This window comes from Onychomys torridus, chromosome 9 (genome assembly GCF_903995425.1).
Source record: "Onychomys torridus chromosome 9, mOncTor1.1, whole genome shotgun sequence".
NCBI classification, from domain to species: Eukaryota; Metazoa; Chordata; class Mammalia; order Rodentia; family Cricetidae; genus Onychomys; species Onychomys torridus.
Genome location: NC_050451.1, coordinates 14,051,502 through 14,065,389, shown reverse-complemented (window position 1 = coordinate 14,065,389; position 13,888 = coordinate 14,051,502). Strand labels below are relative to the sequence as shown.

The window sequence follows — 13,888 nt, the reverse complement described above, 5'->3', positions numbered from 1 at the left end:
ATGTATTTGTAAAACATAAAAGAGTCACCTGTATTGAAAGTATTAAGGAAAAACTAAGAATCTAAAAACCTGGTTGCATATAAGATCAATTAAAAAATATCATGCTTTCCCTGAAACCAGCAATACCTCACTAAAAGTGTGTCCAAAAATAATATAGTAACAATGACATGTAATGTCATAAAAAAAAAAATAGACCTAATAGAAAAGGGGGGCAATGTCAACTTTTAGAGTTTTAGACTGTTAATCTATAAGACTGGAAATATATGTGTTTTTCTTGCTGTTTTGATCTCGGGCAACCCTCAACAGCTTGTATGTTGAGTCACAAGCACACAGAGTAGATGGATCTGCTTAAAAGTTAATGTTTGTGAAGGTGTAATCAACATTGCTCCATCTGGCTTTTTCCTGGGCTTCTTTTTGCCCAAGAAAAGGTGGAAATTCAGGGAGAGTGTCAGAAGGTGGGAACACGGGAGCTTTCTAGAAATAAGGTGTATAGGTGGCTATTTCCTCAAGGCATAGTTACACTCCTAAGAATAACTGTGGTGTGGATCATGGTCCCATTCCACATAACTGAGATTAGAGTGGATCACATAATCCACTTCATGCATTTAAGACTGGGATGGCTCATAGAAATCTACACCTTATGCCCCACCTTTGCCCATGGCACAGGAGAAACCATCTAGATGGCTGAGCAGGGGTGGAAAAAACGATGCCACTCCTCACCATGGACCACAGGGGCTCAAACCATGAGTTATTGTGACACCAGCCATCAACTGGTGAGGTCATGTTCTTCCAGATACCTCTTTACCTCCCATGCCCCCAATCTGATTTTATAGCATCATGTAAAGATTAAATTATGTCTAATAACAAATGTTATCAGTGCTTGTCAAGTACTGGGTATGCAGCATGTGATCAACAGTCTTTGCCATAGTAATTGATATGGATAATGATTTTGGTAGGTAGAGTAATTGCAATAATTACTTTATTTCCATCCCATACATGAAGAAATAGGCTCAAAGGAAACAGTTATCCCCAAGGTTCACCAGAAGGCAGTCTAACACCTGGAACATAGTTGATTTTAACAAAATAGTTGATTGAGTTAATGAAAGGAAAAAACAGAGTGCAGCCAGTGATATGCATGCCTCAGTGATGTGGAGTGAGGCTGTGTCCATTAGCAGGAAATTACTTGAGATAGGGTCTGGAGTGGAAAGGGTGGTTCTCTTAAGATCCAGGGTGGCTGCTGTTAGGCCAAGAGGCTAAATTGGCACCTCCAACCCAAGGGAAGGGGCTACACATGTCAACCAGGGAGGTTGTGTTCCACCTGTATTATGTTGTAGCCCTACCTGGCTCTCTGACATCTTTGAGACCATGTTTGCCTTGAAAGCAAGGGTGCAGATGATAATGTAGCCTTGCTTTACCCCACCAAGCATTTCCCAGAAGTTCCCTATGTCTATCTTTATGTTTAACCTGGACTTCTAAATCTTGGGGTAGAAGGGGCGGGGGCAGGCACTTTCTATGTAATTTAGAAGATCCTTCCAAGCTAGGACCTCATAGACACCATGTATAAATGAAGAAACTGGACAAGGCAAGGGAAAAGGATGTCTCCATCTCAAGGTTGGCAGTGGCTGCCTTGAATGAATGCTCAGAAGGGACTCTAGTGGGACTTTCATGATGCACTAATGAATATGGAGAAGAGTTTGGGGCCCATGTTGGAGATGGGGTGACTAAGAATGCTGTTAATTCTAATAGCAACAAAGAAATTTGGATGAAATGGAGTTGCAGCTTCCTAGAGATCAGATAGAACGTCAGGATAGTGGCTAAAGATATTGTGGGATTTTATCTTTCTATCTAAGTGCTTGATCAAAACTCACAAATGGCCAGCCGGTACTGCAGGCAGTTCCTATCATTCCAGGTCCCATCTGTATACATTTCTACACACTTCTCTTTGCCCCTTCCCTTGGGTTCTCCTGGGTACCAGTTGGTATAGTTCACAGAAGCCCCATCCAGGTATTGGAAATCTCCAGGGGTCTCATCTTCAACCATGCCCAGGTAGGCATAGGTGTTGTGCTTGTTCACGATGCTTGAGATGGCCTCATTCTCCTCTGGATTCCTTGGGACAGCAATGTTGCCACCTGCTCTGGTACATGTTTCTCTAATGGTATCAAAGTTGACTGACTGCCCATTGGTGGAGAAGACCTTCTCTCCCACTGACAACATGGATCCTTGCAAGCTGAGGACTAAGCAGAGGAAGCTGGGTTAGGCTGCTGACCTCTGATTACCCATCCATGCCACTGACTTAGGCTCCTGCCTTTAGGCTTTCTCCACAATCACTCCATCTCTGCCTTTCTCAGTATTTTCCCTTCCTCTTCCAGGCCTAGTTTTAAAGCCCATCTCTCTGTTCTCATCTACCTAACAATTAGTTATTACCTGAATCTGTAGTTTCCTGCTTTCCAATAATTTTGAGAGCAAATTCATACCTACTTCTGTGTCCTTGAGGTCATTTTCAAAGGCAAGAGGAAAGGAAAGCATCCTTCCTTTCTCCAAAGCCCCATGTCCACACTTATTTGCCAGGCATTTAGGTTCTGGATTCTGGTACTAGAGATTATAGGGAAACATTGAGATGTCTGTGCTTGGCCTCACTCCAAGCAGTCCCCTTACCTCCCATTAATTGCAAAATCTTATGTTTGATCTCGTAGAGTTCATTCTGAAGTTCCTCATCCAGGTAAGCTGGAAACCCTGTGAAGACCACACACATCCAGGATGGGGGCAAGCCAGCAAAGAGCTCCACTTGCTACCAAGCAGGTATTCTGCCAGCTACAAGGCTGGAGCTCTATCATCTAATGCTGCGCCCAGAGCCTAGGTCCTAGTTCCAAGGGTCCAGGAGCAGAGTTCCCATACTCCTACACACTCATTTCTTAATGTAGCCTTGAACCTGCTCTGCTTTCCCTTGACTGGTGCTGCATGCCCATCTATACATTTTTCTCACTTACGAAAAGGACCTCATCCCATACACTCTACCATGACCAACAATGATGACCTCTGAACTCTCCCACTATATCGATCCATACCCTGGAGATTCTATCAGCATGTGCAATTCCTGATCATACTGTCTGCTTGGATTCCAAGTCCATATAACCTTGCCTACCTTCAAGATGCCACAGAGCGTCATCCCTAAGAAGCAGCCCTAGGCCTCCCAGTGCTGTGCCCCTTCCTATACAGGACACTATGTGTCCCTCTATCTGCAGCCATGATATGTGTCAGTCTCTGAAATGTGTTATTCATCCCCCTACGGTTTCTCTCTTCAACTTCATATTTTCTTACTCAGGTTGAGCAATATACCTTGGATCCTTCCTACCATCCCTCATGTGGCTGGCATGCTGTACCACATCACCACTGGCATGCCCCCAGTCCTGCTCACCTGGAAGACCCCTTTCTCCAGGTTCTCCCTTGTCTCCACGTTCTCCAGGTGCACCAGGGGCTCCAGGCAGCCCATCACGCCCAGGAAGACCTGGCATTCCTCCAGGGGGTCCCATGGGACCTACAGAGTGAGGAGGACACAGACGTGTGGGCTTCCATTAGAATGGGGGCGACTCACTTGTCGCTCCACCAGAACTTTGAAGACACATGCTCCAGCCTAAGGACTCCAGAGAAGTCCCATCAGCTAGTGCCCTGGACAGGATGGCTCCTGAAAACAGGTCCCTGTGATGGAGCTAATAATGGGTTCTCCCATACAGTACCTGGAGGTCCAGGGTCTCCTTTGATACCATCTCTCCCATCTCTGCCAGGCAGGCCATGGTTTCCAGGAGTGCCAGGGATACCAGGGCTTCCGGCACATACTTCTGTCCCATTGCACTTGATACCAGCAACGACAGTGAAGAAAAGGGCGAAGGCCAAAGAGCACAGTGACATGGTTACTGCACTGGTGGCTTCTCCTGCAGGAGGGAAGAGCTATCAGCCTCTTTGTAGCATTAGCATGGCTCTCCTCTGCCCACCCCACCCCCCCATGCTTGCTACACTTTGTAGGACCCAGGAACGCAGTAGATCATGACAGATGAGCAAGTGCAGTCAAGAGTACCAAGAAGACCTAAACTATCCCCAGCCAGAAATCCCCAGCACCATCTGACTTCTAACATAGCCTCACATTCCAGCCCTTCAGCTTCAGATAATATGATCCCCGATCAGAGGAGGAGCTCTCAGCAGAGTCAAAGGCCTGAGTCCTCACAGACTCTTTGCTTTATAAGCTCACTGGGTAGCCCCAGGGGACTCACTGTGCCTCTCTGACCCAGTATGCTCTGCAGATAATCCTAATAGAGTCGTTGGCTAGAAGGTGTGTAGAAACCCATCACTTTACTTCATCTGCCCCTCAATATTTTAATTTACTCTGTTTAGCGTTCTTGTGAATCAGAGCAACAAGGATAAACAGAGAGGAGCAAGGTTCACGGTCTCCCTAAAATGTCCGTGGTAACCAGTACCTTCCTGCCCAGTCAGCCCTTAATTAGGATGTGGACCTTACCTCCAGAAATTCAAACTCCAGAGGACACCCAAGTGCTGGTGGCCAAGCTCACTCCCACACAGAGCCTGCAGGTAGTGTGGATGTCTGCCTCCAAGTCAGAGTGGACATGTGGACAGCATCATTTATAGATATGTATGCTGCCAGCTTTCCCCACCCTCAGAGGCCCTGTCACAAGGGAGGGCCAGGCAGGAAGCAGCCATCTTGTTTACACAGCTCGGTTTCCTTCAGAGCATTTCACAAGAAAAGCACTTAGAACCCTTGAGGGGAGCACAGACTCTGTGGAAGGCAAACTCCAGGTGTGTGGGAAGGGAATCTTTCTCTTGTCAAGATCACCCCTCTATTCTAAATTAACACAATTGGCTAGCAGTACAGAATGAAAGCCTTACCCAAGTTCTGATAAAGATCCACTACCACTCAGAAAGGAAGCAAACCACCAGAACAAACCAGATACAGAAATATGACAAATCCAGCTACTCTATCACTCACCAATGGTCAGAGAAAAGAAAGCAGAGAGGAAATTATGATGGTGAAATATATTAAAGTTATCAGGAATAAATAACAAGGAGGAATAAATAAAGGAGGATCAGGGAAAAGAAAAATGAAGCAAGGTTAAACAAAAGAATGTAGAGGGGAGAAAGAAGAGGAGAGAAGAGGAAGGAGACAGACCAAGAAAGAAGAATTCATTTACAAAATCAAAAATTAGATAAAGGTAGGAAAGGAAAAAAAAATTAAAAACATTTTTCAGAATGAAATAAAGTGCAAAGCAGGGGCCAAAGAGATGGCTCAGTGCTAAAGTGCTCATTGTACAATTGCAAGGGCCTGAGATTGCATCCACAGGACTCATAAAGGAGGGCCCAGTGGCACTCTGCAGTCCCAGCTGTCCTCTGTCCAGATGCAAAGTGGGCACACAAGACAACCCCTGAATCTCACTAGTCAACTGGAGTGCACAGAGTATGAAACAAGGCTTAAGGTGGGGCTGACACTAAAGGTTGTCCTCCAGCCTCCACGTGTGTGCAGGGCCACATGTATGCCCACATCCATACACATGAACATGCAAAGAAGATAGAGATACAGCCACTTACACATTAAAAGAGATCCAACGCCTCATCATCCAGGGAAATATGAAGCAGCACTATAATCTAACAAGCAAAGGGTGCAGCAGCAAGTGCTGGGCACACGAAGGAACTCTCCAGCTCACACTCTTCTAGGAGAATGGAAAATAGTACAGTGGCTTTGGAAGACACCTTGGGTATACCTCAGAATATTAAACAAATAATTATTCTTATGATGCAGCTTTGATTCCTAGCTTTATACCTAAAATAATTGGAAATACGTATTCCAAAACTTGTACACAACTGTTCAGATCAAAAGGTATAAATAGCCCCAGTATTGATTCATGACTCACTGATGGGTGAACAAAATGGGATGGCACATTATTTTTTTTGTTTTTGTTTTTGTTTGTGGAGCTGAGGATCGAACCCAGGGCCTTGCGCTTGCTAGGCAAGTGCTTTACCACTGAGCTAAATCGCCAACCACATTATTTAGCCACAAGAAAGACAGAGGTGAGGATATGTGCTATGGTATGGATTAAACATTGAAAGCATTTTGCCAAATGAAAGGCACAAAAAACAATGTATTGAATTATTCTAATTATATTAAATATCAAGAGTAAGCAAGTCATTCAGACAAAAAGTAAACAGTCATCACTAACAGGTAAGGGGTGGAGAAAGTGAGAATGACTTTAATACAGGGTTTCTTTGGGGGAAAGATAAAAATATTCTGAAATTAACTTTGGAAATCAGTATGGCAGTTTCTCAGAAAATTGGGGATTTATCTACCTCAAGACCCAGCTATACCACTCCTGGGGCATATACCTAAAGGATGCTCAACCACACCTCAGGGACACTTGCTCAACTATGTATATAGCAGCTTTATTCATAATAGCTATAACCTGGAAACAACCTCGGTGTCCCTCAGTTGAAGAGTGGATAAAGAAAATGTGGTACATTTACACAATGGATTATTACTCAGCTGTGGAAATCAATGACATCATGAAATTTTCAGGCAAATGTATAGAACTAGAAAAAAATCATCCTAAGTGAGGTAACCCAGACCCAGAAAAATAAACATGGTATGTACTCACTTGTAGTGGATATTAACTATAAAGTAAAGGATAACCATGCTGCAATCCACAGACCTAGAGTGGTTAGATAACAAGGTGAGCCCAAAGGGAGCTCTCTGGGAAGGGAAAATAGAAGAGATTTCATGGGTGGACTGAGGGAGGGTGGGGATGGCAACATGAGGGATAGGACTGGGGGTGGATGGATGTGGAGAGTCCTGAAAGAAATTACTGGAAAGGGGGTGCATCTCAGGGTCAGACAGAAACCTGGTGCAAGGGAAACTCCCAGGAATCTACAAGAATGACCTCAGCTTGCTGCTGCTGTGTTCTTACTGTATTTGTCATGGTGTGATCACCATGTGGAAGGATCCCACTGTATCTATCATAATGTGGTTGTTTCTTGGGAAAATCTCACTCCTCACTAGGCAATTTACTTGTATATCATAATGATGATGATTTTCATAAGAGCAATGATGATTAGTAACATCTATGTTTCAATTGGACTTTCTGAGTTAGCCTAAAAGATACAGGTGGTTAGGACAGTTAGTAAAGATGATTAAAGACATATTTTAGATTACTCTGCCAATTGTTCCTATAAGAAGTGAAAAAGGCAAAAATGGGCTAAAAGTTACCTTCCCCTTTGTTAGATATGAAATTTGCAGAAGATGGATGTAGATGGAAGATTTCCTGTGTCCCAGCCTGCTGGCAGTCAGGACAAATCTCTCCCACTCGAGTGCCCCAAATAAACACACAGAGGCTTATATTAATTATAGCTGCATGGCCATAGCTCAAGCCTTTTGCTAGCTAGTTCTTATATCTTAAATTAGCCCACAACTATTAATCTATGTGTTACCACATGTTCCATGGCTTTACCTGTGTCCTATTACATGTTGCTCCTTGGGTGGCTTGCTGGCATCTCTCCCCCACCTTCTTCTTGTCTCTCTCTTTGAATTTCCCGCCTACCTCTAAGCTGCCTTGCCATAGGCCGATGACTTTATTTATCAACCAGTCAGAGCAACACATATTCGCAGTGTACAGAAAGACATTCCCCCATCAGATGGAAAATAACAATATTTTCCATTATAGACCCATGAATTATAGACCCATGAATTCTGCCCGTGAAAAAAACAGACTGGTGATCAAAAAAAATATTATGTCCCTATACCCAAGGTTAGGCCTGAGTTCCTTGGTCATGTAACTTACATGATTAATCACAGTCCTGGTATGCACCTTGAAAAAGCAAAGTTGTAAAAGAAAATTAAATGACCCTATTGTGTGTAAGGGAAAATGGTGAACTGACCACTCATTCAAAGTTCCTCTAGAGCACAATTAAGAATAGAAATCTGTTACACTGAAACCTTAAACAGCTGCCTGCCAGTACAAAGGAACTGGCTGAAATATACTTAGTTTACTTAAAACTTTGATAATCAATTATAAGAGAATCATTGCTTTGGGGTGAAGATGTTATGATGGGAAGATTAATACAAAGAGAAATGTTTACTTGTGGGTTTCTAAGGAAAACATGTAACTTGTGATCTTAATGTAATTTCTTCTTATGTAGAGATTTCAATTTGTTTTTCGAAAAAAATTAGCTTGTGTTTATGAGGTAATCTCTTGCATAAGAATCTTTGTCTTGGGTGGTATAAAAGGGATAAGAGAAAAATAAAAGATGTAGTAAAAAGGATAACATTGGGAAAGATGTAGAAGGAGAACACCTGGGAAGAAAAAGAAAAAAGAAAAATGGCAGGATAAAAGAACAGAACAGAGAAAGAATAAAGTAGGAAGAACAGTAATCAGAGAGAAAAATAAAATGAAGAATTAAGCTTCGGCCCTCAGATAAGGTGTGTGGCTGTGCATCTGCCCCAGTAGTTCACCTGTCCACATCTCCCTTCCAGTCTCTCTGACCTGCTGAGAACCTGCTGGAGGTTAGGCCCCCTGTGGCAGCGGCCAACCAATGCCTGGTCCATCCTGAGACCCATCCCAGGAGTAAACCCACCCCTGACACTGCCTGGTGTGCCGTGACCCAGAGGCTGGGTGGTCCAGAGAGTGAGGATAAAACTGAACATGTCTGGAGAGGGAAAATGTCAACATAGTGATGCCTAATGATATTCTGCTACACTTACTTATAGATTGGTGATTACACCAATTGTCACCAGAGAGCTTTCATCTGGTAACTGATGGAAACAGATGCAGAGACTCAAAGCCAAGCCTTATGCCAAGCTCAGGAAATCCTGCTTAAGAGAGGGAGGAAGGATTGTACAAGGCAGAGGGGTCAAGGACAACACAAGAAAACCCATAGAAACAAGTAACCTAGGCTCATAGGAACTCACAGAGACGGAACCAGCAACCAGGGAGCCTGCCTGGGTCTGACCTAGGCCCTCTAAATAGGTGGCAGTTGTGTAGCTTGGTCTACTTGTGGGACTGCTAACAGTGGGAGCAGGGGCTGTCCCTAATGCTTTTGGAAACCTATTCCTTATACTGGTTTGCCTTGCTCAGCCTCAGTACAAGGGAGGTGCCTAGTCTTACCACAACTTGATATGCCATGGGAGGCCTGCCTGTTTCTGAAGAGAAACAGAGGAGTGGATTGAGGGGGAGGGAGGTGCCAGAAGGAAATAGGAGGAGAGGAGGGAGGGGAAACTAGGATCAGGATATAAAATAAATAAATAAATTTAATTTTAAAATATTCAAGAATTAGATAACGGCTGTGGCACAACATGCAATGCCACTGACTTACACACTTCTAAAGGATGAAGTTTATAAAATGTACATGAATTTATTTTTTATTTCTATAACAAAATACTTGACCTCAGACAATGTATTTAAAAAAAGAAGTTTATTTAGCTAAGCAATATCTTACCTTTTGTGGCAACTCATACATATAATCCTAGTTACTGGAAGGCTGACAGGGTAGCTACATGGGAAGTTCAAGGGAATCTTGAACTACAAAATACAAGAGTCTCAAAAAGCAGGCAAGCAAACAAACACAGAACCCACAAACAAGAGTGTTTACTCATTAGCAACTTTCTTAGATGTCAGTGGACTAAATATTTCTGTTAAAAATAGATGACCCTGGTGGCATAGGCCTATAGCACTAGCTATCTGGGCATTTGAGGCAGGAGGATGAAAGCTCAAAGCTTGCCTAGGCTGCAGAATGAGTTCAAGACCAGCCTAGACAACTTAGTAAGAGAGTAGCTGAAAAAAAATAAGAAAAGTGAAAATAGGACCTGGGGATAGAGGTCTGTAGATGACTTCCCAAATGGTCACCTCCAAGCCGAGCAAGAACCCAGCAGGAAGACATCCTTTGATGTCCTTCCCCAAAGTAACAGAGTGGCACTGTTTGTATCACAGGGTCCCCGGCCATCCTCAGGTCGACGGTGGTCAAGATGGACAAGGCAGTGCTGGACAGGGGGATTATAAAGCTCTAGGATGCCACAGCATATGCTACCAAGGGGATATGGGCTCGTGTCCTTAAGCAGAAATACCCACAGTGTCCCCATGGAGGGTTGTTTTCTAAGCCTGTCTCTCTCTTCTACTTTGGACCCTAAAATAACTGTTCTAAGATCAATAGAGCTTAATGTCAGGCACCATTTCTAACGCTGGAGGGGTGGGAAGCCATCCTTCTCCCTCTGCCATCATAAGCACCAGGTTTTAGTACCTCAAAGCAGGGCAAGGGGAAGACAGAAAACCCACATACAGAATTGACCTCCACACTTATGGGGCTCTGTTACTTGTTGACCATAGTAACCTGCAACAGGCCTCAGTGTTTTACATTTTTAAAATAAATAGATTTGTAAAATAAATTATTGCATTTGTAAAAATAGATAGTTCTTAGCTGATCGTTGCGAAATTGCATGAAATAGCGTTTTGTGTTTGGTCCTATTCTTTAATAAAGGACTCTCTCAACAAAGGAGAAAAATGGAGCATTGTATGGTACAGGAGGATTCTGCAGCACAGCTACACTAAGGCCTCCGAGAGCCCTGGGTGGGTGGGTATAGAGAACAATAATATATGAGTTACAGGCACTCATCCTCTCTCAGAAAGAGCAGAACTTTCAAGAGAGCTTTTTCGCAGTAGTTGTGTGGGTCAGCTCTGCCCTCTGCTGGCTGAATGAAAAAAATGCAGCCAGCTGAAGGGCTGTGGGCACAAATGGTAGCAGAATGTGCCCTCTTCATCAGATTCCACATTCACAGAGGACTGCTTTGACTCAAGAGGCTGACAAGGTAGGAGATGGGGTTACTTCACTAAGCCTTCAAGTGAATTTCCCTCCCTCTTCTACTATCCTTCGACCTAGTCTGAGAGGCAGAATCTTGGTTCTTATGTGCTTCCCTTTGTCAGGGCTCTTCTGGCTGGCTGTCCACCTCTGTTCCCCACAGAGGGCAAATCGAAGAAGTCCTGAAATGTGCCTAAAGAAGCCGAATGAGATCACTATACACTCTGGACTGCTTGTGAGGTAGGTACTAGGTACTAGATAGTAGTAGGTACTAGTTCGACCCTCTGAGTCTTCAACATCCATCTCTGACTCACCTTCCAGCCGGATCTGTCTTTATTCCCTACAACACATGAGGGGATTGAGTCTCAGTCTAGTTCTGAGACTTTCTGGAGATGACACAGCCTGCGTCTGAAGCTCTATTTAGGTTTTCCCGAAGACTCCAATGCAGGCTCTGTCTGTCCACAATAACCAAAGCCATGAGGCAAGCTTTCCCCTCCTTTTGTCTAAAATAATAAAAAAAATTTATAACTAATATAAGAAAAATATATGAAATAAGTATATATACAGTCAAGAACTACATTAACAATGTCCAGACCATTAACATTTTACAGATTCAGAGAATATACTCGGTTATCTATCCTATTTTGGTGAGTCCAAAATGTTGTACCTAATTCACTTTCTATCCTAACTTGTATTATCAACCAAAAACTATCTTTTGATATCTTTCAAATGTATATACTTTACATTTCTTTAGTGAGTTTCTTTTCTGAATCTTTTAGCAAGCAAAACTATAACTATAATCTAATCTTCAATTCCCACAGAGCCCCGAGAAGGAAATACTGTTACCTGAGTAAACAGGAAGTGCAAACAAGCAACTTCCAAAAAATGTGAGAAATGACGGAAACAGCTGGCTGCCTCAACAGTCATCCAAGGTTCCTCTGTAACATTGGGGCATCTATCTTTGGCCTACAGGCTTAGGATATCTGACAGACTCACTTGTGAAGCAGGATATTCTAAAGAGCCTTCCTACCTTGTTTTGGCAAGGTTCAGTAGTCCTTTCTTTTGTGCCCTACTTGTCTATTTTGGACATCATACTGTCAGTAGTTGATGCAAGGGCACATTCTTGCCCAGTGGCTAACTTATCACAAAGAAAGTAAACTCCATATGGAGTTTCTTTGATGCCCATCATCTTCTCTGAAGTATATTGGTGTTCCCAGAAACATACATGTCTCATTGTCATAAAAAAAAAAAACTATGTTGTTAAAACATCTTAAATGCCATATTCTGTAGCTCTCTGAATTGTTTGAAGATGACCTGTTTATCTAAAATATATCTGTTTGACCTTTAAAACATACCTAATATGACTACAAGTTCAATGGTAATAGGTGACTAAATACTAACTTACATTTATTTATATCCTAATTTGTAATAATAACTTTCAAGGACTAGCAATTTGATTACATTGTTAAATGAGCTGTATAGGTACAATACCTTGCATAAGATTAGAAATATATGTACAATATTTTCTAACAAAATTAATCTCAAATTTGTATCAACATACAAAATTTGTATACAATATACAAAAATCTAATCCAATATAAAATAATTAAAACTAGTAGTTTCTTTCTAACAGTAGATTTAATAATCTACCTTTTCATTTTATCATATCCATATTCTCTCTTTTTTCTTTTCAGAATAGATTTAATAATATACCCTTTATCCATTATTTCTATATCTTTTTCAGAGTAGATTCAATAATCTTCCTCTTGTCTATATTCTCTTTTTTTCTTTTTCTTTTTCTTTTTCAAACAAGAACCCTGAATCTAATCTCCTTGTTTAGCTTTTTTTTTCTGACCATTATCAACAACTTGTAACCAACCATCCTAAATAATGACAATTATCCACAACCCATTCAACTTCAAAAAACCACCCATCCCACCTCTTGAAAATGTGGGTGTCTTGTTCTTAAAATTACTTCTTGCTGTCTGGGGGGAAGCTTTAGAGAATCCTGAAAAGATAATTTGGGGGTTAATTTTCGAGTCCTGGGAGAGTTAGCTGTATCATTTGTCCAGTCTTTGCCTAATGAGAAAGTGCGGGACTTGTTTCAAGTCTTTGTTTGAGTAGTCTTTGAGGCTGGATCATCTCAGCTAGCTGTCTTGAAATTGTCCTCAGTAGTTTGTAGTTCAAAGGCAATCTTTGGGTGGTGTTTGTCTCCTTAATGGCATTATCATAGTTCTGATAGAATCATTGTTGTGGGGTTCCATCATCTTTTTGGAGACTTCAAAGTTGCTGTTACACATGGCCATGGTTCACTGCAGAAAATCTTTTTTTGTGGGACATTTTTATCTGGATGATTTGTCCTGTTTCTTCAATTGTTTTATTTCTCCAGTGTTGTTCAGATTCCCTAGCTGGATGCTTCCATTCTCCTAAAGACAAAACAAAAATGCTTTCCTAACCCTAACTTTGGGGAGTTTCCAAATCTAATCTTTATCAGTTTTGATTTATGATTTCTCCTGAATTTTTTGTTTTCTCTTCTATAGATGTTCTATCACCCCAAGCAGCATGGTTTTTTTTGTTTGTTTTTTTGTTTTTGTTTTTTGTTTTTGTTTTTGTTTTTTGTTTTTGTTTTTGTTTTTGCAATAGCATTAGGTTCTTTAATTGCTCTGAAAAGGAGTTACATCCATGGTGACAAGAAAGAACCGAATTTGTCATGGGGGCCTGCCAGAGGCCCCTCAGGGAGTTTCCCAATGGCTAAGGCAAAGGATTATTTTGTCTGTCCCTTGTTGATCTACATTCATTAGTCCAATGTTTGCCTTGCCACACCTTCTGCATAATCCAGGAAGGGGGGGGGGGGGATTCTGTTGTTCAGTTGCTATTGTTCCTTTAAAAATTCTTGTTTCTAGGAATGACCTGTTTATAGTCCCTTTTAAGGTGACCTTACTTACCGCAATTGAAATATTTGACATTTCAATTTTTCTTCAAACCTCTGGAAAATTACCTCCCCTATCCAAGTATCATCATGATCATGAGATTCAGTATTCATTGTATC

At 42.0% G+C, this 13,888-nt stretch overlaps 1 protein-coding gene across 1 annotated transcript in view; it reads right to left on the bottom strand.

Moving 5' to 3' along the window:
* Nucleotides 1-1,812: 1,812 nt before the first annotated feature.
* LOC118591432 (pulmonary surfactant-associated protein A) overlaps nt 1,813-13,888 on the bottom strand; it is a 20,146-nt gene continuing 8,070 nt past the window's right edge. Inside the window, exons 2-5 of the mRNA XM_036199745.1 lie at nt 3,735-3,929; nt 3,416-3,535; nt 2,656-2,733; nt 1,813-2,234 (exon numbers count right to left, since the gene is read on the bottom strand). Of these exons, the coding sequence (XP_036055638.1) occupies nt 1,858-2,234; nt 2,656-2,733; nt 3,416-3,535; nt 3,735-3,906 (747 nt within the window). The 5' untranslated portion in view covers nt 3,907-3,929 and the 3' untranslated portion in view covers nt 1,813-1,857. The remainder of the gene's footprint in view (nt 2,235-2,655; nt 2,734-3,415; nt 3,536-3,734; nt 3,930-13,888) is intronic.